The sequence below is a fragment of the Vigna angularis genome, chromosome 3 (assembly GCF_016808095.1).
Source record: "Vigna angularis cultivar LongXiaoDou No.4 chromosome 3, ASM1680809v1, whole genome shotgun sequence".
Lineage (NCBI taxonomy): Eukaryota > Viridiplantae > Streptophyta > Magnoliopsida > Fabales > Fabaceae > Vigna > Vigna angularis.
The window spans coordinates 22,283,372-22,307,875 of NC_068972.1; the positions used below are offsets into that span (position 1 = coordinate 22,283,372).

General features: G+C 33.7%; 2 protein-coding genes, 1 long non-coding RNA gene and 1 pseudogene across 5 annotated transcripts; all 4 read right to left on the reverse strand.

Annotated features, from left to right (window-relative positions):
• Positions 1-356: 356 nt before the first annotated feature.
• LOC108325119 (probable aspartic proteinase GIP2) lies at positions 357-1,911 on the reverse strand. Its single transcript, XM_017558130.2, has one exon. It carries the CDS (start codon positions 1,893-1,895, stop codon positions 588-590), a length of 1,308 nt encoding a protein of 435 aa, XP_017413619.1. The 5' UTR covers positions 1,896-1,911; the 3' UTR covers positions 357-587.
• Positions 1,912-3,115: 1,204 nt separating this feature from the next.
• LOC108326675 (uncharacterized) lies at positions 3,116-7,236 on the reverse strand. 3 transcript variants are annotated; one of them, XM_017560286.2, is made up of 6 exons: positions 7,030-7,235; positions 6,714-6,935; positions 6,341-6,514; positions 5,964-6,125; positions 3,439-3,522; positions 3,116-3,364 (listed from the first exon to the last, which is right to left on the reverse strand). In XM_017560286.2, the coding sequence occupies exons 1-6, from the start codon at positions 7,057-7,059 to the stop codon at positions 3,257-3,259; spliced, it is 780 nt and encodes a 259-aa protein (XP_017415775.1). In that variant the 5' UTR covers positions 7,060-7,235; the 3' UTR covers positions 3,116-3,256. The 3 variants fall into 3 exon arrangements, with proteins under 3 accessions (XP_017415775.1, XP_017415774.1, XP_052731383.1); XM_017560285.2 differs by having other exon boundaries at positions 6,341-6,631; XM_052875423.1 differs by lacking the exon at positions 5,964-6,125 and having other exon boundaries at positions 6,341-6,631; positions 7,030-7,236.
• Positions 7,237-8,217: 981 nt separating this feature from the next.
• On the reverse strand, positions 8,218-10,308 carry LOC108326674 (uncharacterized; annotated as a pseudogene).
• Positions 10,309-15,364: 5,056 nt separating this feature from the next.
• Positions 15,365-18,023, reverse strand: LOC128196013 (uncharacterized). Its single transcript, XR_008248054.1, has 3 exons — positions 17,774-18,023; positions 16,540-16,672; positions 15,365-15,521 (listed from the first exon to the last, which is right to left on the reverse strand). It is a non-coding gene; the product is annotated as an uncharacterized LOC128196013 (long non-coding RNA).
• Between the last annotated feature and the right edge of the window lie 6,481 nt (positions 18,024-24,504).

Consider the following 24,504-nt stretch of genomic DNA (forward strand, 5'->3'; position numbering starts at 1 on the left):
ATGAAAGAATATTAGAAGTATTTTTTATTAGAGAGATTATATAAATTATTTATAACTGACACCTACTTTAAATCAACGTCTTAACACTTTTAATATTTATAGATTTTTATATTTTTAATGCCTCTCAACTTTCAATTACCTCGATTATTAATATGATGGCTATGAATTTATACTTATGATCAGTTATATATCTAAAATAATCTTGTGGAAAACTACTCTTCCATTCTCAACAGTTGAATTGCTTTTTCTTAAAAGTGAATATTAAAAATAAAAAACAAGCTATGAAAAAAAGGCTCCTGAGACAAATCATGTTTAATGATACTTAATACTATTAATCTAAAATATTAAGATAAAGAGAGATTATAAAGATGCATTATTAAGTTATTAAATAAAGCAAAACTATGTATGATGAATGCTGATACAGACAGAGAGGCGTGGAGGTTTCCCACACTTTAATCAGTAAGAAAAAATCTAAATAAAATGTTCAAACTTATAGCTGTCTACACGAAACTATGCATACTCAAATTCCACAGCTAGCATTTATTATGGATGAAAATGAGATAATGGTAGTTATAGAAAGGTTTCTTTTAGGCAGTGGAGGTAAAGTTGAAGTTTGCGCATGTAGTTCGGCTTCCAAAGAGCAAAGAACTGAAACCCAACCTTGAAGCGGCCAAATCGAACTGCAAGAGATTATTCTCAAGTTGATACCCACCAATCACAATCGAAGTGCTCGGCTTCTCACCACCATTCACAAACCCGAGACAAAGTACCTCATCGCTCACACTCACCATCGAGTTCGCTCCGAAAATTCTCCAAATCGTCTTCTGGTTGTGCAGAACAAGCTCAATGGTTGGCACCGACGCCCCTAACCGAGTGCCCACCACGTTCTCACTGCTGAAACACACTTCAAACGGTGCCACACCAGCCACCCTCGTTATATTCCTCGCAGCAGACGCTTTTACAAAAGCTTCCGTCACTGCTTTGAAGATCGAAGCCTCCAACACGGTGTAGGGGTCAACGGAACTGATCTTGGTTCCGCCAACGCCTTCGCTGTTTATGGATAGCAAAGTCGTGTTAAGGGGCACGGCTTTTTCGTCGATTCTGATAGATTTCACGCCGATGAAATACTCGGCGGAGGGTTCTCCCTGGGAGAAAGCGGAAGCGGTGCTGACGGGGTTGACTAACAGAGGGGTGAAGGTGAGTAACTGAGCGGCGTCGATGTTGGGGAGTAGGACGTAAGGGCCGTCGCCGAAGAAAGCGACGCCTTTGGAAGAGGAGAGGCAGACGGCGAATTTCCTGTGGAAGCTGAACGCGGAAGCGAACTGTGAGGGAAGTGCGATTTTCGTCCTGCCGAGACCTGCCATGCCGGAGACTCCAGTGGCGAGACCTTGGAGTAAGAAGGTGGAGGCGCAGGAGAAGAGGAAGCGGGAAACGGTGACGTTTCGTCCCGGGTTGAAGCCGTTGGTGGATTGGACGGAGACGGTATCTTCAGCAAGCTCGCCGGAGGTAGCGGTGTGGGTGATGGTGTTGTCCGGCGTGAGGCCGCACGTGTTGTTGTTGCAGCCGGGTCTGGGGGCGGAAAAGCAGTCCCCGCAGGAGGTGGATCTGGCGAGGGAGCACTGGGCGGAGCGGCACCGTGCAGGGCGGTAAGTGGAGGAGACGTAGTTGGTGTCGCAGTCGACCCAGAGGAATTGGCCTCCGATGTCAAGCACAAGGTTTAGTGGGACAAGGGGAGTTCTTTGGTTGATTTGAGTTACGTATTGAAGAGTTGATGCATGTTTTGTAACGGGGACAACGAGGGCTTTGGGTCTGAAAGATTGCTGAGCGAAAGAGGGTGCAATGAAGAAAAGTTGGAAGAGAGAGATGAGACGCAGAAAGTTGGGAGTATTAGCCATGGCTGTGTATGACAACTGAAATAGAAATGAAGTTGAAGATAAGTGGCAGCAGTATCTGTATTTATATACGTGAAAGGAATGGTTTCATTTTGATGTGTTGGTATTTCTAATCCTTACATGTTTGAAATGTGGTATTGCAATAATAGTTAATAGTCAACTGGCATAAGTTAGCCAGCTGTTTAAGATTGTATCTAATAAGACTAGATAGTGCCTTTTTCCTTCTCTCTATATTAGATTTAGCTAGAAACAGAACACGTGTATCTTTGGGCTTGATTAGTTAATTTTGGAAGGAATCATACTCTCCAACTCAAGCCTAATATAAAGAATAATAAATAATTAGAGCGCATATTGAATAAACATTTAAAGTGGATGCTTATTCGGATGAAAGGTGACATTTACATGCAAAATGCATTGAAACTAACAGCAAGAAATATTACATTTACAAATGAAGTTTCAATGTTTTTGATTATATATTGTTTTAACTTGTTTAATATTTTTGGTTCATTTTACTTCAATGACAGAATGTTTTCCGTGGAGTTTGTAAAAAAAGAACAGTTTGTGAATATATATATATATATATATATATATATATATATATATATATATATATATATATATATATATATATATATATAAGTTTTATCCTTAGTTGCAAATCTATGTTTTTCAATATATTAACTATAAGAAGGTAACAATAAGAAGGAATACATGATTTTAAATAAAAAAAAAAAATACATGAAGAAATCGTCCTGTGCTGCACATTTGTGTTTGACATTTTTTAAAAAACAAATGGTACATTTACGTTTTTCAAAAGAAAATAATTAATTTTATGCATTTCCGTAATAGCGAACCAAAATTCATTTTAAAAAACTATAGCTAAAATAAAATATAAAAAGAGAAACTAAACAAACAACAAATCATAATGTAATAAAAAAAGAAAATGAACTAATTTTGATAAAAATAAGACTATGCTTATGTGAAATTTAAGTATTACAAAAGTGTTTTTCTTCTTAGAGTTGAGTTCTTCAGATGAGAAATTTTATTGTATATTAGAGGCCTATCTTCGAAGCTTACGCAATATAATAAAATAAGCCTTCAATGACCATGAACATCATGAAATCGATCTTGTTGACGTTTTTCTCAGCATTTTTCAACACTTTTATAATAAAATAGAAAAGTAATCACCAAAGCACATTTTCTCTAATGTAAAACTTCTCATCTCACAAAAGTATTTATCCAATTTAAATAAATCATCAACCTGAGATTACAAATCTCAGGTATAAAAATCCAATTCCTGACTATTAACTCAGTTACAGTTTCTGGGTCTATTTTTCTTTGCAATGTTCAAATAACCTTGGAATTCAAATCAGAACACTCCCATCCATGACAGTTACTGCATTTCCTCGCATCAATATCCTTTTGCTCTGCTCATCAAAATGAACATGAACAACTCCACTTCTCGATGATGCCTGTTCAAAAGTAACCCACAAATTTACTATGACAAATAACCATAATATACCAAAAAGTGAAGAGAAAAGACTACCGCATAAGCACTGAGATCACATCTCCCCAGTTTTTTGGCCCAGTAAGGTGCCAAGGCACATTGTGCACTTCCAGTGATAGGATCCTGAAGCAAATCAACAAGTGTTTCAACATCTCTCTATCTAATTCTTTACAACAGAAGAAAAGATTGGAACAAACCTTTCTCATACATGTAAAACAGATAATTTTTCAATTTACTCATGGAAAATGCTACTTTTCAGTCAGGTAAAAGCTACACATGCATCAGATAGCAAATGTGAGAAAAAGTGACAATTAGCAACTTGAGGATTAGGGAAGTATGATAGGATATAATATGATAGGTTATAATGGGTAATAGATGCAGGATAGAGGAAACAGTATAGGAATTAATTGTTAGTTGGTTGGGGAGCCTTTATAAAAAGGCAAGGAGGTCTTGTGTGAGGGTAGCTTTTGATATTCATTGTATTGACAAGAGGTTGTTCCTGTGGAGGGAGAGTGCTCCCTTGGGGAAAGATTGTAAACACTTCATTCTTTGATTACAGAAGCAATATACATACGTATTCTTTCTTTTGTGTGTGAGTGGATACTGTGAGGAGTGAAAGATTAGTTTCTTGACTAAAGAAACCTAACAAATTGGTCCGACCTGACAAATCAAAGGTTGCATATCAAGAAGTGATCAAGAAAGAGTTGAAGCAAGGAAGGAAAAGACAATACCTTGGAGAGGAGGACCAACGAACAGAAAAATGAGTAGGGCAAAACCAAAAATGAGCATGGCAGAATGGAGAAGAAATATGCAAGAAATGCGGCAGGAAATCAAAGAACTCATACGAGTTCTTGGAGGAAGGGCACAAAACTAGGAAAAAGGATTAGAAGGCAGTCCAAGGTCTATAGATGGAGATAAGATTTTGTTAATAGACGAAAAATAGGAAGGAGAGAGGAATTTCTTCAAGATGTCTTGAAAGGAAAGAAAGAAGGAAAGATGAGTACGAAGGTTGGGCAAGATAGTCTGTTAGACATCAAGAAAGCCAAGAAACCTTTATATGGAGGGGAAAATTCAAACAATTGGGAGAAGGAAAGAGAAACAGATATTAGTCCAGAGGACGGGGTTGACCAAGACTATGAGAGGGATGTTGTTACCGCTACATCAGGGAGTAGAGTGTCAAAAGCTGCTATTTTGAGTGTTGATTGTTTTACAGGAATAGAGGGCAAGATAGGAGAGAAGAAAATACATATGAAGGGGAAGGCAACGACGAAAACTGTGATGGAGACATTGTTGTTGTTGCTGCTGAGAAAGTGGCAAAAGCTGTTATTTTTAGGGAAGATAGTGGGGTAGGTAGTGGTGTGTATGTCAAAACAGTGAAGACGGGTGAAGACAGAGGAAAGAAAGCAGAATATGGTGGGAACATGGTGACTATTATGGCTGGGAATAAAGTAGACGATGAAGCTTTTTTGAGTGGGGAAAAATTCATCTAAGAATTCAAGATATGGTTGTCACAAACATATAAAACACCAGAAGACCAATGGCAGGCATATTTCTTTGCAGGGCTGTAATATAACGTTCAGAGGAAACAATTAGCTCAACATGATAATGATGATGAAATTGAATGGCCAGATCAACAAGCTCTTTCCTTTTTAACTTCTAGGATGAACAAATCTGGACAAGGAAAGGGTTTAGCCAGTGTTGATGCTATAACAGAAAAAGTTTTGGGGTTGGAAGAACAGAAAAGAATTCTTGATCATTCATCAGAGAATTGTTAAAGTTCAGGCCCATGTAAGTGGTCACCAGGTCAGAAAGCAGTATAGAACAATCATATGGTCCATGGGAATTCTGGAAAAGAAGAAACTCTTATCATTAATGGAACAAAAGGAGTCAATAATTCTCTCATATCGACCACCACCAAAGCCTCCAGACCTGAATTGGAGGACAGTAGCCAGTGGGTTTCCTTCCTATGATAGAAGATGACCCCTGAGATCAAGTTTCACGGTTCCAACCTTGAGAACAAGGTTGTTTTGCAATGGAGTGTAATGATAGCATATAATATGATAGGTTATAATGGGTAATAGGTGCAGGACAGAGGAAACAATTTAGAAATTAATTGTTAGTTGGTTGGGGGTGGGGCCTTTATAAGGAGGCAGAGAGGTCTTGTGTGAGGGTAGCTTTTGATATTCATTGTATTGAAAGGAGGTTGTTGCTGTGAAGGGAAAGTGCTCCCTTGGGGAAAGATTGTAAACACTTCATTCTTTGATTATAGAAGAAATATACATACGTATTCTTTCTTTTGTGTGTGAGTGGATAGTGTGAGGAGTGAAAGATTGGTTTCTTGACTAAAGAAACCTAACAAAGTATGTCGTCCCTAACTATTGGTTTTCAGTATTACGGCTATTGTAATCTTACTAGATGCATTGAAAGTTAATCTAATGCATTGGAGATTTGTCCAACACTTCTTAAAGATTTATTACCAAATAAGGGACACAATAAAAATTTATATTATTTCAACCACTTGACAACACAAACACAAGCTAGCTTGTACTAAACATATGTATTACCTCATTGATTCCAAATTTGGGAAAGAAAGTTCGACAATAATAATCAAATCCAGACTCTGGAGAAGCAGTCCCTGTAACCAGGATGCCTCCTCCAGGGCATTTTTCTATTGCACCAATATCTGGCTGTAGTTCTACAACTTCTTTTCCTGAAGCAAGTTCAACCTATGAAACATCATTAGCTTTATCATTCACTCAATATCAAATTTTCACGATTCAAATCCAACATGCCATTTTCCAATATACCATATAAAAGACATCATATCTTTAAATAGAACATACTGTTACTCTAGAGAATGGCTTAGCAGACATAAACCAATGAGCTTGTTTGATGGTGCCAGAAAACAAAACAGAAATCAGGAACAGATACAAGGAATTACCAAGAGGTTATCTCCAATGGTTGTCCTCTTTACATCAATAATATGGGCACCATTCAAAGCGGCAGAAATTTGTGAAATGTCAGCACCATTGAACTCAGCAACTGTATCAGCAGGGAAATCCAATTCAACGAAAATCCCATCATCTGGGGCGCCTGATTCATTGATCCCTGGGACCTTTTTGGCAGTTAGAACTCCAGACAGAGTGAAAAATTCAATAATATTGGACTTCACCAAACCACATGAAAAAAGAACATGTGCAGATGCTAAAGTGGCATGGCCGCATAGTTCAACCTAGGAAGACAAGACAAGACACCAAGAATTGGAGCATAATTTCCAAAAAGAAAAGGACACTGAATATGAAACGTAAATTCACCTCTGTAGTGGGAGTGAACCATCTGAGGTGGAAACGATCATTTGAGGGTTCAATGGACGAGATATCAGATCTGTCGGAGTCTGCAATCCGTGTCAAGTAGCATGTCTCAGAGAGATTGAACTCAGTTGCTAGGCTTTGCATCCATGATTCCTCCCTCTCTTCTTCCAACAAACACACTGCGGCAGGGTTCCCCTTGAACGCCGACTCGGTGAACGCGTCCACCTGGGTGTTTATCCAGACATTAAGGTCACAGGCTACTTCATAATAGACCGTAAGAACAAACAAATTAACAGAGTTGATGTACAAACACATATACCACAAAGTATTTAACAGGTTTCTTTGTCATAGAACCGATAATCTTAGAAAAGAGAATCGATATGACTCAACTCCGAGCTGTTAGAGAATAGAGAAACACACTCTATGAGAGGTAGAAACTTGTCCAGAGGAGGAAGAGACTCCCCAGGGCAGACCGAGGGATGAAAAGTGGAATTTGAATTCTTTCGTGAATTTTTGTAGATGTTGTGTCTTTAAAATATAGTGACATATATCGATTTTGATGTTTTAAATATGACTACAATTTTCTTTTTAAAATTTATGATTTTATTAAATAACTATTAATCTTGATAAATATATTGATTTTTTCTCCTTTTCATATGAAAAATATTCTTTTAATAATTTTTTTAACAATTTTTTTTATAATTTAATATATTAATTCGTGATTAACCGTTTTAAATATTTTTTTAAAAATAAATCTAAACAAATTAATAAAATAATAACACGTAATTTATTATCCAAAAATTATTATAAAAAATTGTTAATATTTTTTGTGTATGTGTTTAAGGTACGGGGAAAATAGCGGAACTCAAGAGAGTTCTACATTTTGAGACTTTGATTGCATAACAAAACCCAACACAATATGGTAATATTAACATGCATATACTTCTATTTGCTTCTTAAATTTACAGCATAGAAATGTATGTACAAATTGTCTCTAGACTTGGCTAGTTGCAATATACAGCGTTGATAGAATTTTTCATTTCATGGGGAGTGATGGAAGATGGAGTATTTTTTTTATAGACAATGTTAAGTTTTAATTTTTGTTAATAGGAGACTTAAATCCAGAATCTATTTCATTCTCTCTTCAAATCTTTAAATAGATTTTATATCTTTCAAAGTAGAAAATTAAATTCACGATATTTCTCATTCTTCTTTTTAACTTTTATCAATAGATCAATCTTATACCTTATACCTTTTAAGGAGTAGGCCCATATACTATGTGAAATGTGGTCCATTTTTGAACAATTATCAAAACATTTGTGTTGAAGTTTTAGTATCGTGTTTGTTACTATGTTTCCATGTTTTTTATTTTTTGTTTTCTTTTGACATCTGTGATGGTCAAGGTTTTATAATTACTACAGATGTTCTGTCTTTTATGTTATCAAATCTCCTCTCTATCAATGTACCTGCATTATTAAACTTCACAAACACAATCAAGTTTGTGGGTAACTGTATCATACACGGATTTGCTGGGATAATGCATCATAAAAACTTCAGTACTCCCATTTCAATTCTGGTTACACAATCTGCAATGCTATAAATAAAACTAGGCGAGAACACACCCTTCCATCACTGTAACTGCTTTCCCACGCAAAAGCACTCTTTGGTTCTGCTCATCTAAACTAATATTGAAAATTGCTCCTCTGGGTGATGCCTGTTAGAATTGTAATCTACATATTAGTATGACAATGAGACAGATAATCCCAACGAGTGAAAGGAGAGTACCTGATAAGCATTCAAATCATATTTCCCCAGCTTCTTGCTCCAGTAGCATGCTAAGGAACAATGTGCAGTCCCACAAGCAGGATCCTGAAAGTTAAAACCAGTAAAATTATCTCATTTATTCTAATTTTTTATCAAAGAACTTCAATGAAGATTGCTTTTGCTTTTAATATCCTTCCCATTCCACCAAGTGACCTAACTGTGGACCTTGTAAAAATATGTAGCACATGAAATAGTCTGTATCTTGATCCAAAGTTCCTTTGTTTAATTAAAAGTGAAATTAGATCCCAGATGTGATACATGATATATAGTATTAGGGTAAAACAACAGGAAATAGAACAGGAGTTTTAACGGATTATGCAGTTCAAAAATTGCATAAGTATGGTTGAGTTAAAAATCAATCTATACTTTACCTTAGCTCTGCTGTCTATAGTTACGGCAAAATAATAAAGCAGAACTCACCAATTCAAGTAGAGAAATATAATATAACAATCATAATATCTCAGCCACATACCTCATTGATTCCAAACTTTGGGCAGAAGAATCGACTGTAGAAGTCAAATCCAGATCCCGGAGGAGCAATCCCCGAAACAATTATTCCCCTTCCGGAACATTTAACTATTGCATCGAGCTGTGGCTTTACTTCTGTGACATTTTCCCCAGATTTGACAACAACCTAGGAAATTACATAAGTCTCATAATGTTCAGTGCGCACCAATTGCACAAAACACACCTAGCTACTTTGCAGAGAAAAGTAACATGAGATATATAATACATTTGTTCTTCATTAATCAAGCAGGTTAGCTGATAGTATGAATGTGCATCTAAATATAATGACGAAAATATGGTCTTCATCATACGCAAGGATATTCTGTTTTCTGGGAAATATTTATCATGTGTGTAGTAAATATGGAAGAGAGAAGATATAAGAATTACAAGTAGGTCATCTGTAACTTGGGTCCTCCTTATATCAATTATGGAAGCACCTATCAAGGCCCCAGAAATAAGTGATGTTTGATCCAAGTTGAAATCTGTTACAGGATCAGCAGGAAAATCCAATTCAATGTAAAAGCCATCCTCGGTTTCACCATTTTGCAAGTTTGAGGCACTGGAGATATTGATTGCTGGGATTAATTTTGCAGTTAATAACCCAGATAGCGTTACAAATTAAATAATATTGGTATGCACCAAACCAGATGAAAAGAGTGTGTGTGCAGCAGCTAATGTGGCATGACCACAAAGTTTAACCTGCAAAAGGGTGACCCAGATAATGTTATTAATGGTTCCACCAAAGCATTTTGTCTAATTTGAGAAAACTGACCTCAGTAATAGGAGTAAACCATCTGAGGCGAAAACGGGGATTAGAGGTGCCATTGGGAGAGTCAACAATCCTGGTTAAGAAACAAGTCTGAGAGATGTTGAACTCAGCGGCTACAGCTTGTAACCAGTGGTCGCTCCTCTCTTCCTCTTCCTCTAAGAAACACACTGCTGCAGGGTTCCCTTTGAATGGTACATCAGTGAATGCGTCGACCTGTTTATAAACTCAGACAAGTCGATTTGACCACACAACCTAATTTACAACGATGCACTAATAACAATTAACAACAAACACACCAACATACCACAAAGTATTTGACAGGTTTCTTTGCCATATAGAAGACACGCCACACAAAAGAACACGATAGAATTTCTAACGCAGGACAGAGAAGAAGAAACAGGGTTATCAGTTCTCTAGCCTGAACTGTTCAACCGGTCAAAAGAACACGATAGAATTTCTGCACTTTTTTATTCAACCATTCGTATCTCTGCACGTTCACATTGCGTCATTAGCACCACATCATATGATTTAGTTTAGTTTCTTTTACTGAATGCGGATTTTTTAGTTTTAGGATTTTCATTGTTTTGGGTCTTAATTGGGAAGTTGCTGATGTAATTTAGGGAAAGTGTTAATTTTTTGGTAGGATGATTGTGAACCTTTTGTTATATGTGAAATTTGTTGGTCTATTTCATAATGTTTGTGACCTTTTATATATATTTTTATATTCATGTTTTCTGAGCTTTGATTTATGGGTGATAAATCCAAGTCATTATATATAAGTGAATGTTGTTAGCTTTTAGCTCTAGTGCTTATTTGATCCGTAACTTTTTCTTATTAATTAATTTGATTTTTTTGTATTATATATTTTTATTTAATTATCTTTAATTTGAGTGTAAGAATGTAATTTTTGGAGTTTTGTAAAAATTGCAGTTTTATTTTGAAAATGTCAAAGAGTATATTAGAGGTGTTGACTGTGATTTTAGTGTTGTTGTTACTTGTTAGGAAGCATCTAACAAATTTTAAAATTTATTTTTGAATCAGCCTTTCATATACGATGATTTAGTGAGCTTCTATATTTTTTCAACTTGATATTCACGCATAGTTTTTCAGAGTATGGATTCATGGGTGGTAAATCAAAGTTATGAAAGTGAATGTCGTCAACTTTAATTTTTATTGCTTGTTTGGTTCATAAATTTTGTCAGAGTTATTTAATTAAGTTTATTTTTTTATTATATTATTGATTCAATTATATTTAATTTTTTTACTAGAATGTAAGTTTTTAAATTTGTAGAAGTTGCGGTTTTATTTTGAAAAAACCAAGCAGTGTGTTAGACGTTTTGATTTATGATTTTAGGTGTTGTCATATGTGCTTGTGAAATGCACTTGAGAGTATCAATATTAGTTTAGGTTAGGCTTTCTTCACTTCGAGGATATGATTTTGAGGAAAGTGAGTCAATATATTTGAGAGTAAATTTTTTATTTTTTATTTAAATGAATTTAAAGGTAAGTGAAAATGAGTTTAGAAATAAAAGTTTTGAAAATTAGTATAAAATTTGATTGATGTAATATAAAAGAAGGCTTAAATGTTTATGAAGAATAATGGATTGTGTTATTGGTAAGTAGTGGTACTAATCTTTTATTATTTTCTAATACGTTTGATGGAGAATTCATAATTTATTACTTTAGTTTATATCCACTTTTCACGGTGCCACATCTAAGAATAATTAGGTACTTTTTTTCAAAAATTTATGTATGCTTTGATTATAATATTTTTTTTATTTAATTTGGAGAAATTAATGGAGTAGCAGAAGATAAATCTGGGATCCAATAGTAAGTTGAATTATAGTATTATGGATGATAATCGGCTTCACATTTTGGTTTTGGACTTACATGCACGTGTTGTCCCATTTCAGTGAAGCATTAAATAATTCTCTTTCTGCAAATGTTGAGGGTTTTCTTCTTCTCCGTCCTTTCTCCATCAAAATCTTCTTCATATTTTTTTTGCTCCTCCACGGGGAACTTCACTTTTTATATTGGACTCAAAAACGGAGTTCAAATGCCAAAAAAGTGCATCGAGAAATGAAGAGTGGAGGACCAAAAACGGAGTTCAAATGCTATAAATAAAGCTCAATATTGACATCTTGGACTCAGCTGCCAATCACTTTCTGCTTTTTAGTTAATGGTGAGAGAAATAGAAAAGAGAGAAAATGGTACTAGGAAGAGTTGAAAAGAGAAAAAAAAAGTACAAACCTAAGCGTGAAGTTAACACCGTTTTTACTAATTTAACGAATAGAACTTTATTTATATAAATTTTATAATTTTGAGACTCAATGTCTTCATTTTTAAAACTAGATACTAAACAGAAATTCACCTCATGAGGACAAAATAAGCATTTAAGCCTAAAAAAATTGTTTAATTGGTAAAAGTTAAAGATTATCAAAATAATATAAAATGATGATTGTTAATGTTATATTTAATTGTAAAAATGTTTATAAAAAAATAAAAAATTAACGTTAATTATTAAAATTAATTTTAAAAATGTAAACAAATTATAATTTTAAAACTGATTATAAATTTAAAATTCTTTTGGAAGTTAAAATTTGAAGGAAAATAGTTTTCAAAATCTCATAGTTTGCCATTTTCAGGTTGATAAAATGAGAGGGGGAAATATTCAATTAAAAAAAGAGTGAGTTGGATATATAAAAACAAAAAATATGTAATTCAAAAATGGTTGACATGTACCTGTTTATTCAAAAATATATATTGTAATACATTCTTTGTAGGTTTACTTTGACACAAAAAAGTTGTAGAAATAATTATGTGCAAATATCAAAGTTCACTCCTTCCCTCTCTTCTCCCAACTCCATGATTGTCCTCGCTTCGTCATCTCCAGATCCCAATTCTCTCACGCCACTCCGTCAGCTCTCCGATCACCCATCATCATCTCCCAACCCTTCTCCTTCCTTTCCAAACTCAAAGCCTTTAAATTCAACCCCTTTCCGAAACCCCATTACCCAATTCAAGCTTCTTCATCACCTCCTCACCACCAACACCAACACCTCTATAGGGTGGAAAGCCCTTGCCTTTTGTGATCTCCATAGACATAGGCCTTATTGTTTAGTGCTTCGTTCGAACCAAACGCAAGGAGAGAGGAGTAGTTCAGACTTTTTCGATTGGATCCCTCCAAATCTCACAACATCCGTGGATGAGTGAAAAAGCACATCATCCGCATTTCTCTTTAAATCTATTTGCACATTTCTCTGCAAGTGAACACGAAATTCACTTCAAATCATCACTCGCCAAACTGCTTAAACAATAATTTTACCCCAAAGTGAACACAACATAAATGAATTTGATTCTTATCTAAATGAATTTGGTTATGTGAAAGTTTATGCATTGAAACACTTACACTTTATTCACTTGAATGGATTTGGGAGAAAGTGATTGAATGAATTTGAGAGGATTTGAAGGTAAATTTTTTGTTGTTTATTTGAGTGAATTTGGAGGTAAGTGAGAGTGAATTTAGAAGTAAATTTTTTTAATCTGTCACATCAATCAAATTCTATTCTAATTCTCATAAACTTTACTTCCAAATCCACTCTCACTTACCTCCAAATCCACTCAAATAAACAACAAAAAATTTACCTTCAAATTCTCTCAAATTCATTTAATCACTTTTCCCCAAATCCATTCAAGTGAAAGCCATTAGTCCAGCTATAAAAAGTTACTAAAAAAAACTTGCTTGAAAAGTTTTGAACCAAAACAACTGCACTTAGAACGTGCCTCGCATTAGTTACTTCAAAGGGGAGCTAGACTAAACATGCCTAAATACACATATGTAACTAATCATTGTTAAAGTTCATTACATTAAATTGGTATTGTAAAACATATATATGGACCGTGTGCTTTCATGCTTTTTCAATTTTGTTATTCGTTCCATTAATTCTCACGTTTTCTTTTCTTTTTTTTTCTATGATTTTTCATTATACTTTTGTTAGAATCGAATTGAATAATATATATTAAAAGACTAAGAAAAATAAATATATACATATTTTTAAGGATTAAATATGTTTTTGTCTATACATTATTGTGTATTTTTTATTTTGCCTCTTTTTAAAATTTTAATCCATTTTCGTTCCTCTTCTTTTTGAAAGTCATGGATTTACTTCTCTTTGACCAATGCTTTTAGTTTTTTGTGACATGACAAACGATATGTCACATTCCAAACCTATTTAAGACATGTGTATTGTGTCTCAAAGTCAACAAGATAGCTTGGTCATAAACAATGTGCCATGTCCCCAGTCTGGTAAGGTCAGCAAAACACGTGTATTGTGTCCCATGTCGACAAGATATTTGTCTAACTTAGTGGAAAGTCCAGATAGCCCGGTAACGTGAATAGAAAACTCAGATATCTTGATGGAAAGTTTAGATAGTTTGGTAAGGTTAATGGAGAACTCAGATAGCTTAGTCAAAAGTTTAGAGAGCTCGGTAAAGTATTATCCAAGCTATCTAGACAGTCCACTGAGTTATCCGAGTTCTCAATACACCTTACCTATATGGAACTTCGATCGAGCTAACAGAGTTTCCCATGCATCTTACCAGGCCATCCAAACTTCCCATCGAGCTATTAAACTATCCATTCATCTTATCAAGTTGTCTGGACTTCCCATCAAACTATTCAGATGTTTTACCAACCTGAAAACACACTACACGTGTTTTGTCGATCTTACCAAGTTGGGAATGTAGCACACTGTTTGCCATTGAATTATTTCTCCGACTTTAGAACATAATACAAATGTCTTAAAAGGTAACAAAGTGTTTGTCACGTTAGAAAAAATAAAAAAACTACCGCGCGCATTGGGTATGATAGATTAAATATGTAACATTTTAAAAGGAGAGAAACAGAATAGATCAAAGTTTAGAGAAGAAACGAAAACAAACACTACAAAAATATGTAATTTTAGTAGGGGTTATTTTTAACGTTACCTGGGGTTTTAACCCCCGGAAAATACACGTTTCCAGGGGTTACAAGAACCATTGGGAAAAGCAGCGTCACAAAGTTACTAGCGGTTTTCTGCCAATTTCCAAGGGTTTTGGGAACCGTCGAAACTACCCGGGGTTCCGTAAAATTGCTCCTATTACCAGGGGTTTCTTGGAAACCGCCGGTACTCACTAGGTTCTACGAACTGTCCCTTTTCCAGGGGTTTCTATGAATCGTCGGAAGTAGCTGGGTTCGAAAAATTTCTAGGATTTTATCCAAAATCGCCGAAAATGCATACAAATCTTTTTTTCTGAGTTGAAATTAGAGAATTTCTTAATTCTGATGCATCAGAGACTTATCTAGCAATTTAGTAGTTTATGCCAATAAAATCATATGAATTAATAAGCAATCTGGAATGCTTCTTAGCAGTGTAGTAGTTTATGCCAATAAAATCAAATGAATTAATAAACAATCTGGAATGCTTCTTTGTAAATTTTGGATAATCTCCTTTTGTTAATGGATCCATAAACCTTCAATGGAACAAGTTTGTTTTCAGAGAGTTGCAGACTCCAAACAAATTCAATGTTATGTCATTTTGAATTTTCTGCACAGTTTTGCTATAAAAAATTAAAGACAAAGATGTTCAATACTAAAAATTAAATACAAAGATGTCTTAAGATTCTTCTTCTTCATTACATCCATTGTTTGGCACACTTCCTTGATCAGATACCTACAGTATAACATAATAGTTAGTTGGTTATATATTTAAAAAAAATCATACAAATAAATTTAATAATTATTACCGATGATGGTTGAGTCACACGAATATGACTAGTTAATAATTTAATTATTTATTTAGACAAATGGAGTACATTTATCAACTTGATATTACAGTGTTTGTTCAGAGCAATTCCACATTATTAATTGACCATGTTAGATATACATCTACACAACATAATAATGCTCGTTTGACAAGGTTAAGCATCTTTTCCAAGATGTACCTTAATACCCGTATAGTCTTGTCCCTTGAATTTGGAGTCCAGTGAGCAACAACCCTAGAGGAGTAAGAGCTATTCTAATACTTTATATGTAAATTAAAAAATTACTATATAAGTATATTATACGCTGGAAAAAGAAGAGAAAAGACAAATTTCATACACTAATCATAATTAATAGTAAAAACTATAGTACATGAAAAACTATATAGTACGCCAATTCTTAATAATACTACTCAGTAACTAAATTAAAATATCACAAAATCAATTAAAAATAAGAATTAATTGTAAGTTAGAATCCAAAGAAATGTAAAATCTACCTCTCCAAAGACTTGAGCAAATAGAAAAGTATTTGGAAAAAGAATTAATAGTATATAAGTTAGAATCAAAGAGAGACGTGAAATCAAAAGAAAAAGAAAAGCTAAAGTTTGTAAAATTTCCAATTAGTTTTCACAAATAAATTTGCCTAAGCCGTCATAATAATTTCACATAAATATTCCATTTTCACAAATAAATAAATAGCTTGGAAATTAGTGTTTGAACCATTAATTAACTACTAGAAATTTATATTTCATTGTTGCACCAAGATAATATGATGCAATAAATATATACAACTCATTGTTATACAAAGACACAGACATATATTTCACACTGATAACATGGCAGAAATATTAGTTAAGTGATAACTGTAATACATGAGGCAGATGTTAAATAATAGGTAAAAACAACTCCAATAACAATACAAAGCATTACCTTAACAGTAGAAGACCACTTGTATTGTTGTACAAGTGTTTTGTACAAGGAATTTAACTATTCTATTTGATCAGGCGAGTACTGTCCATCTTCTAAACAAAGTCCAACACACTTTTGAAGTCCTTCATAGTATCTGAATAGTAACATGAATCGTGAACTAAAATTCAGTTTAAACAAGCATAATAGACAAATAAGCAATATAACATACACAAATACAGTGTACACAACTGTAAATAACATATCAAACTGACCAGAACCAAATTTAAAAGAAAAAATAAAGTTAAACCAATTCCGCAACTGAATCAAAATCATCTCTCGTCCATTTACTGGAGAGTATTCAAAAACATTTTAATTTCTATTAAAATTAGGACACGACATGCATTGCTTATCATATAAAAAAATACAATGTAGATAACGTATCAAACCGAATAGAACCAAGTTAAAAAGAAAAAACAAATTTAAAATTATTCTGCCACTGAATTAAAATCATCCCCCTTGGCCATTTATAATTTCTCTTAAAATTAGGACAAGACAATCACTGCTAATCCTAATCTAATTTCACACAAAATCCACCTTAAGACATCAGGTAAACAAAAAAATGAGAGAAAAAATGAAACGAAAAAAGAAATATAACTATGAAGTGTAAGAAGTTTCAAAAAAGAAATATAACTATGAAGTGTAAAGTAAAACAACTAGTTAAGAACTACTCATCACAAGTGGCAGATAACTTATTTGATACAAACATACTAAATAGAGAATTTGAAATTCGAATCAAGTTATAAATCTCAATATACAAAATATTCTAGAAATTTATTTGAAAAAACTTGAGATCACAAGTCGGAAACTCATGATGTGGTTACGGAAATGAGTCTTGGTTGGCGAAAGTGAAAGGAACTACGAAATGTAAGAAACTCGTGTGAATCGGTTGTTCCTCACACGAGATGGTGAGTTGACGCTGCACATGAACTAATATCTTTGAAAAATTGCTTTTGATATAATACGAATTAAAAAAATAAAAGAGCATAAATATAGAAATCACGAAAGGAGATGATCATTAGAAACGATGAAAATTAGGTTAGAGTGAAAAATGAAGATATAAATAGAGAGATAGATGAAGATTGGGTTAGAGTAAAAGAGGAAGGAGAGGAACTAGGAAGTATTAGGAATGGAGGCTCAGGTAAGAGGAAAAGAACGCAGAGAGAATAATTTGATTGAAGAGATAAGATGAACATACCAGGGAGACGGAAGTGATAAAAATCGCCTCAGCATAGTCCTCGCCACTTCGACCTCGCCGCCTCGACCTTGCCGCATCGACCTCGTCGCCTCGACCTCGTCGCCTCGACCTCGTCGCCTCGACCTCGTCGCCTCGACCACGACGCTCAGCCCAAGCAAGGGAAGACACAAAGTAGACGAACACGAACACAAAACGGGAAAGATTGTGATGAGGACAGCGAAAGAAATGAAAGTGCTTAGGAGGAAGGGAATTACGGCTTAGAGAATTAGAAATGAAGGTACGGGAAAAACTTTTCTAATATTAAGGACCACCGAAAAATTATTCTCAAATAAAAAATATTTTAGGGCAGTTTTTGTTAGTAACAGTCAAATTTTTTTTTTTTAAAAACTTACTTGCAATTTTAAGCATAAATTGTCGGAACGTATTTAGGGTTTCCAAAATCGCCAGAAAAAACCCCTCCTAAAATTAATTACTTTTGTAGTGAAAAAATATGTAATAATTTAGAGACTAAAAATATATTTAATTATTTTTTTTTAAAAAAGTAATTTTATTTATTTTGTTTTAGTTTTATTAATGGTTAAGTTATATAATACATGTTTGATTTTTAATAATTGATATGTATTTTTTAAAGATAAAAAATTAAAATAATATATAATTAATCTTAAAATTTGCCTTTGTTGGGTTATTTTTTAAATTTTAAATTATTACATTAGCTTTAATTTTCTCTTTAATTTAATAAATATATGTGTTAATTACTAAATATCAAATGCATATTCAATTATATTAACCTACTCATTTTAAATAAAATTAATAAAATTAGAGTTGTTGCACTAAGACTGTAGTGTTTTTTCTTATGGTACTGAAAAGTAATCATGTTAATATATTTGTTATACTAATCCACTGTTTACCATGATAAAATGTTATACAATCTTTTCATCCAATTAGTAAGTTTAGTTATAGGTGTGATCTCCCAATATTTATTTGGTTTAATGTCTCAGTAGGTTCCTATTTTCGTCTACTATTTTCGTCTAAAATCTCAAATAGGACTCTTTCTTTTTTGGCATCTCAATTAGGTCCTTATTTTTGTAAAATTGAATCAAATAGGACTTTCCGTCAAATTGATTAAACAGCGTTAAGGATTGTGTCACCTGACATGCTGAAAGTCTAATTTTAACATACGTGTCATTAGAAACATTGGTCAATTTTATATTTTTAAATTTTAAATTAAAAAATTAAGTAAACAAAGTGGAAATATAATTCAAGAAAGAGTAAAGTTGGGAATTCGTATTCTACTTTCTGCTGAAAGTCCCATTCTCTCTGCAACTGCGAAATTGAACTGAGGTTTCGTTTGTGAATGAATATCCTATATTTTTTCAAGTTCACTTTAACTTATAGAGAAAAGATCTTTAGTTTTCTTCATAAATCCTTCTCATTCATATACAAGTGTTGGGTGAGATAGATAAATCAGAAAATATGTAAGTAAGGAAGAAGTTGGCGTTAGTTGGAAAAGCATGGGTTTCTCAGTTGGGAGGTGAAAGTGGCTTTAATCATATTATCTTGTCTTTGTCCAACTTCGACACATGATTAATGAGATAGGTAGAAGCCAATGTCCCATTGTACCAATTAACCAAATTAACTACTGTGTTTTAGGACCCATCACACTCTGGAGATTAACATGCATTTAGCTAACAAAATCAAAACATCCTTCCCATTTAGCATTTTCTTCATTTTCAATTCACTCTTTTTCTTCTTCCTTTTCCTATAGCCCAATTCAGGAACTCCTCGCTCAACGCTTCATGACACTATCAAGACCACAATGGTAGAAGCTGCAATCTTCACGCCCAAAAAACTCGCGCCTCTTTGTCCCTCATCGTCCTCCTCCTCATCTCCTCGGTCGTCGTTGCCATTCACGCCCAAACGATCACAGTCAGTGGAGCGAAGACGACCCGGCACTAGTGGCACCACCCGCACGACGTCGTCGTCTGGCAAAATGCTTCCAACTTCCGCGATAACAAGAAGCCTATTCGTGTCGTTTCCGGGGGAGTCATTCTGGATCACCGTCAACAAAGCCAAACCGACAACGAACGTCGTTTCCCCTCCTAAACTCGTCGCGCCTAGAAAATCGTCGTTGGATGGTGCATCGTCTTCGCGAGGAGTTATAAATAGCAAGGGCCAGGTTTCTTTTATTGCTTCACCAAACAAGGTTTCTAATGCATTGCCAGCCTCTTCTTCTTCTTCCAAAGGTGTGAGCCCCCTAAGGCTCGGAAACGGAGCGTCCTATAACGAGCCTTCTGTTTTGAGTTTTGTCGTTGATGTTAAGAGACTAAGGGTGGGAGAGAACCGAATTATGGAGGCGCATTCGTTAAGGCTTCTCCATAACCCAAACGAAACCCGAAAACAACAACGATTTTGTGGAGAGTGACGAACCCTAAAACTCAAATTCCCCTAATTTCAGTTCAATTTTGCACAGAGAGAATGGAACTTTCAGTAGAAAGTAGAATCCCAACTTTACCCTTTCTTGAATTATATTTCCACGTTTACTTAATTTTTTAATTCAAAATTTAGAAAAATAAAATTGACTCACGTTTTTAATGACACATATGTTAAAATTAGATTGTCAGCATGCCAGTTGACACAATCCTTAACGACGTTGAATTAATTTGACGGAAAGTCCCTGTTTGATTCAATTTTACAAAAATAAGGACCTAATTGAAACGCCAAAAAAGAAAAGGTCCTATTTGAGATTCTGAACTAAAATAGGGACTTGTTGAGACATTAAACCTATTTATTTTTATTTTAGTAATAATATGTTGTTTCTTCTTATTAAGGGTGTTATAACTTTTATATATATATATATATATATATATATATATATATATATATATATATATATATATATATATATATATATATATATATATATATATATATATATATATTTTTAATATGCTGGCAAGAATTTTATTTTTATTTTATAGGAAATTTAATCATTTTTAAGAAATTAAAATATATTAAGTTTCAACTCTTTTTCATTTTAGATTGTTTAATTATTTAAATGTTTTGTTTAGATAAAAAATTGTATATATTAAATTTTATTTTTTCGTATAAAGCATTTCAATTATCGTCAAGTATCATTAGCCATCTTGATCGAGAAACAAAATAATTCCTCCAGACATTGAAAAAAACAATTACTACAAACTTTAACCCCCCCCAAAAAAAAATCCTATCGACATCCACTTAAAAATAGTCTTACCAATATTAGCTGAGAAAATTTCTACAAAATTCAATTAAATAAAAATATCACTAGCCTACATTACAAGATAAAAATGCCAATTAAAGAGTATCTTCTATAAAAATTGATTAAAAAACCTTGAATTACATTGGTCGAAAAATATTTTATTAACGTAAAAAAAAACTGTGGTTGACATTATTAGCTTAAATAACCTAATTAGACTTAGTTGAAGAAATAAATGTGACAAATTTTGATTGACATAGATAGAAAAACAAGTAAAAATAATTTAGAAAACCTTTTATAAGTTGTCAATTATGAAAGATTATTATGAAGTAATGAACAATTTATGAACTCCAAAAAAATACAAAAAAAAATATCAAAGAAATAAATAAAGATTTTTCATACTAATTCGATTTTTTTTAAATTTACATTTAATTAATCCAGACAATCTTATATGGATTTCTTAATTATATGTAAGTAGAATTATATATATAATTCACTTCTTGAAACATATTTCAAAAAGATTTTAAGTTAATGAATATACTCAATTAGCTGCACTGATACACATGCATCAAATTCAAATCCAATGACAAGAAATATAAAAGATAGATATCACAAGAAATATAAAAGATACATATCATCTATGATATGACTAATTATAAAATGAAAAATCTATAGCATGATCACCTTCCAAACAATAAGTAACGTATGACATTCATTATGTCTCTTTTAGAGAAGGTTTAATCCTTTTCGACATCCCTATTTATGTACGAATGTCTCAATTGAGTCCTCGTTTTTTAAAGTGTATTAAAATGGTCCCTAATTTTAAAAATTGATATCAATTGAGTCTTTTCCGTTAAGTTGGCTGTACGCGTTAAAATAATTGATGAGTGGATACTGAGATGACGAACGAACGCTCGTCCACCAGCGAACGAACGCTCGTCCACCAGCGAACGAACGCTCGTCCACCAGCGAACGAACGCTCGTCCACCAGCGAACGAACGCTCGTCCATCAGCGAACGAACGCTCGTCCATCAGCGAACGAACGCTCGTCGACCACCGAACGAACGGTCGTCCAGTGTGGAACGAACGGTCGTCCAGCAGTAAGAGGTCGACGAGCGTTCGTTCTCTGGTGGACAAGCGTTCGTTCGCTGGTGGACGAGCGTTCGTTCGCTGGTGGACGAGCGTTCGTTCGTCATCTCAGCATCCACTCATCAATTTTTTTAACGCCGTCCAGCCAACTTAACGGAAAGGACTCAATTGATATCAATTTTCAAAATTAGGGACCATTTTGATACACTTTAAAAAACGAGGACCCAATTGAGACATTCGTACATAAATAGGGATGTCGAAAAGGATTAAACCTTTAGAAAATAATGATCCGCTCTCTTTTCTGAAAAAAAAAAAAAAGCATGAAAAAGAGAGTTTTTCTTTTAAAAGAGTTTTAAGACCACTTACTAATTTAATAAATTATGTTTAAATATAATCGATTACTATATTTTCTATCGATTATTATAAAACATAATCAATTATTAATAAATGTGAGATATTTCTTAAATAAGTTTAATATAATAATTATTGTCTAAAATAATTGATAATTTGATTATTTATAAAATGTTTTGTTTTTTCAAAACAGTTTGAAATAATAGAAAGTTCGTAATTTTGAGTAAAATTGAAGTTTGGTCATCTTTAGATAATTTATTATAATCTCAACATGTATAATCGACTATTATGTTCGAAAGTAACATAAAATAAATTTTTTTATGTAAATATGTTCAAGATTATTTTAGATATTGATTCATATTTTACATTTTGATCAAATTAATTAAGATAATAAGTCATCAAGAGAGAAATCAACAAAAAAAAATATACAAGTATCACCAAAATCAATTAATCACCAACAACTATTAATGTTTGACTTATAAACAAAGAAAAAATAGTGATTTATATCCAAACAAATCTTGGTGATGGGACTATAAGAAAAATTATCATAGTTTATTTTAATCTAAAAGAAAATATTTGCTGACATTAACAAAAAAAAAGTATATATATTGAATTGATCGTGTCCTATCTCAATTTAGACAATGGCATATTAACAAAAATAAACTCAGTGATGTTCTATTAATTTCAAGTCAAATAAAGAATTTGAAGATAAATTTCATAAATTTCAAATAATAAGAAAAGAGAAGAATTTCATATTCTTACATTTTAAATTAAATTTGGCTTAAGCTAAATTTAACCTATCGTGATTTGAGCTTAGCTAGACTTAAAGCCTAACCTGAGTCAAGCATGGTTTGACATATCTTGACTAGGACTAGACCCAATCAAGCCTAACATAAACTTAATTCAACATGACCTAAACTTACTTCGACTCAACTCGACTTAGTCTCTATTTGGCCTTGATTAGAACAAATCCAGTGTAACATGAGTTCAACTCAAACTAACTTATTTGGATACATATTAATCCAATCTAACCTATTTAGGTTCATCTCAACCTAACCTGACCTATTTGGGCCCATCTCAACCTAACCACACTTAAGTTGGGCATGAACTAACTTGACCTATGTGACTTTGGCCTAACTTTTACCTTTCCTGACCTTGGTTCGATTGACTCAACTAGACTGATTTGGCTTGATGTGGACTTGGTCGTAACATGGACCTAGGCCCACTCAACCTAACTTGAGCCTTATCCAACTCAGTTTGACTTGACTTGCCCATTTAAGCTCAACCTAGATCTCTTATACATGGTTAACTTGGTCTGACTTAGTCTTAACCTAATTTTTTTTATGAAGACCCATCCTGACTCAACTTAACATTGATCATGTCGACTAGGCTCAGCTAAGGATTGGATTGAGTTAGCTTAGTACGGACCTAAGCCACATCAACTTGACTTGAACCCAACTTGACTCAATCCAACTTAGGTTTAACTTAACTTGGGTCAAGCCTAACTCAACCTAACTTGGGCCTTACACACTTGCTCTAGCATGTTTGACTAGGTCTAGATCCAATTCAACTTGAGATGGCTTGTTCTAACTTGACTTGATGTGGACCAAGTTAACTTAGTTTGGCCTAGGATTGAGCCAACTCAATTGACCTTTACCTCGACTTAAACCAATGTGGGTTGGAGCCCACTCAACTAAATATGGAATCTTGGGTGACTTGGCTCAATTTAGGCCTTGTCCAACTCAACTTGACCTTGGCATGACCTGTTTCTGCTTAACCTAAGTCTCACTAACCTGGCCCAACTTGGTCTCAACTTTATTCTTCCTTGTGTGTGTGCCTTGACTCAACAAAAATTGGGTTTGATTTTATTCACCCTAAAATGGACTGTGTTGATTCAACTTTAAGTGGACCTAGGATGACTCAACTTGGCCTAAGCTGAAGCTTACTCAATTTGATGTGGATCTGAGCCGAGTTAACAACCCCACTCAAATAAGTTCAATCTGGCTTAGCTTAACATAAGCATTATTGACTTAGCCTAACTTGGATTTGGCTCGAC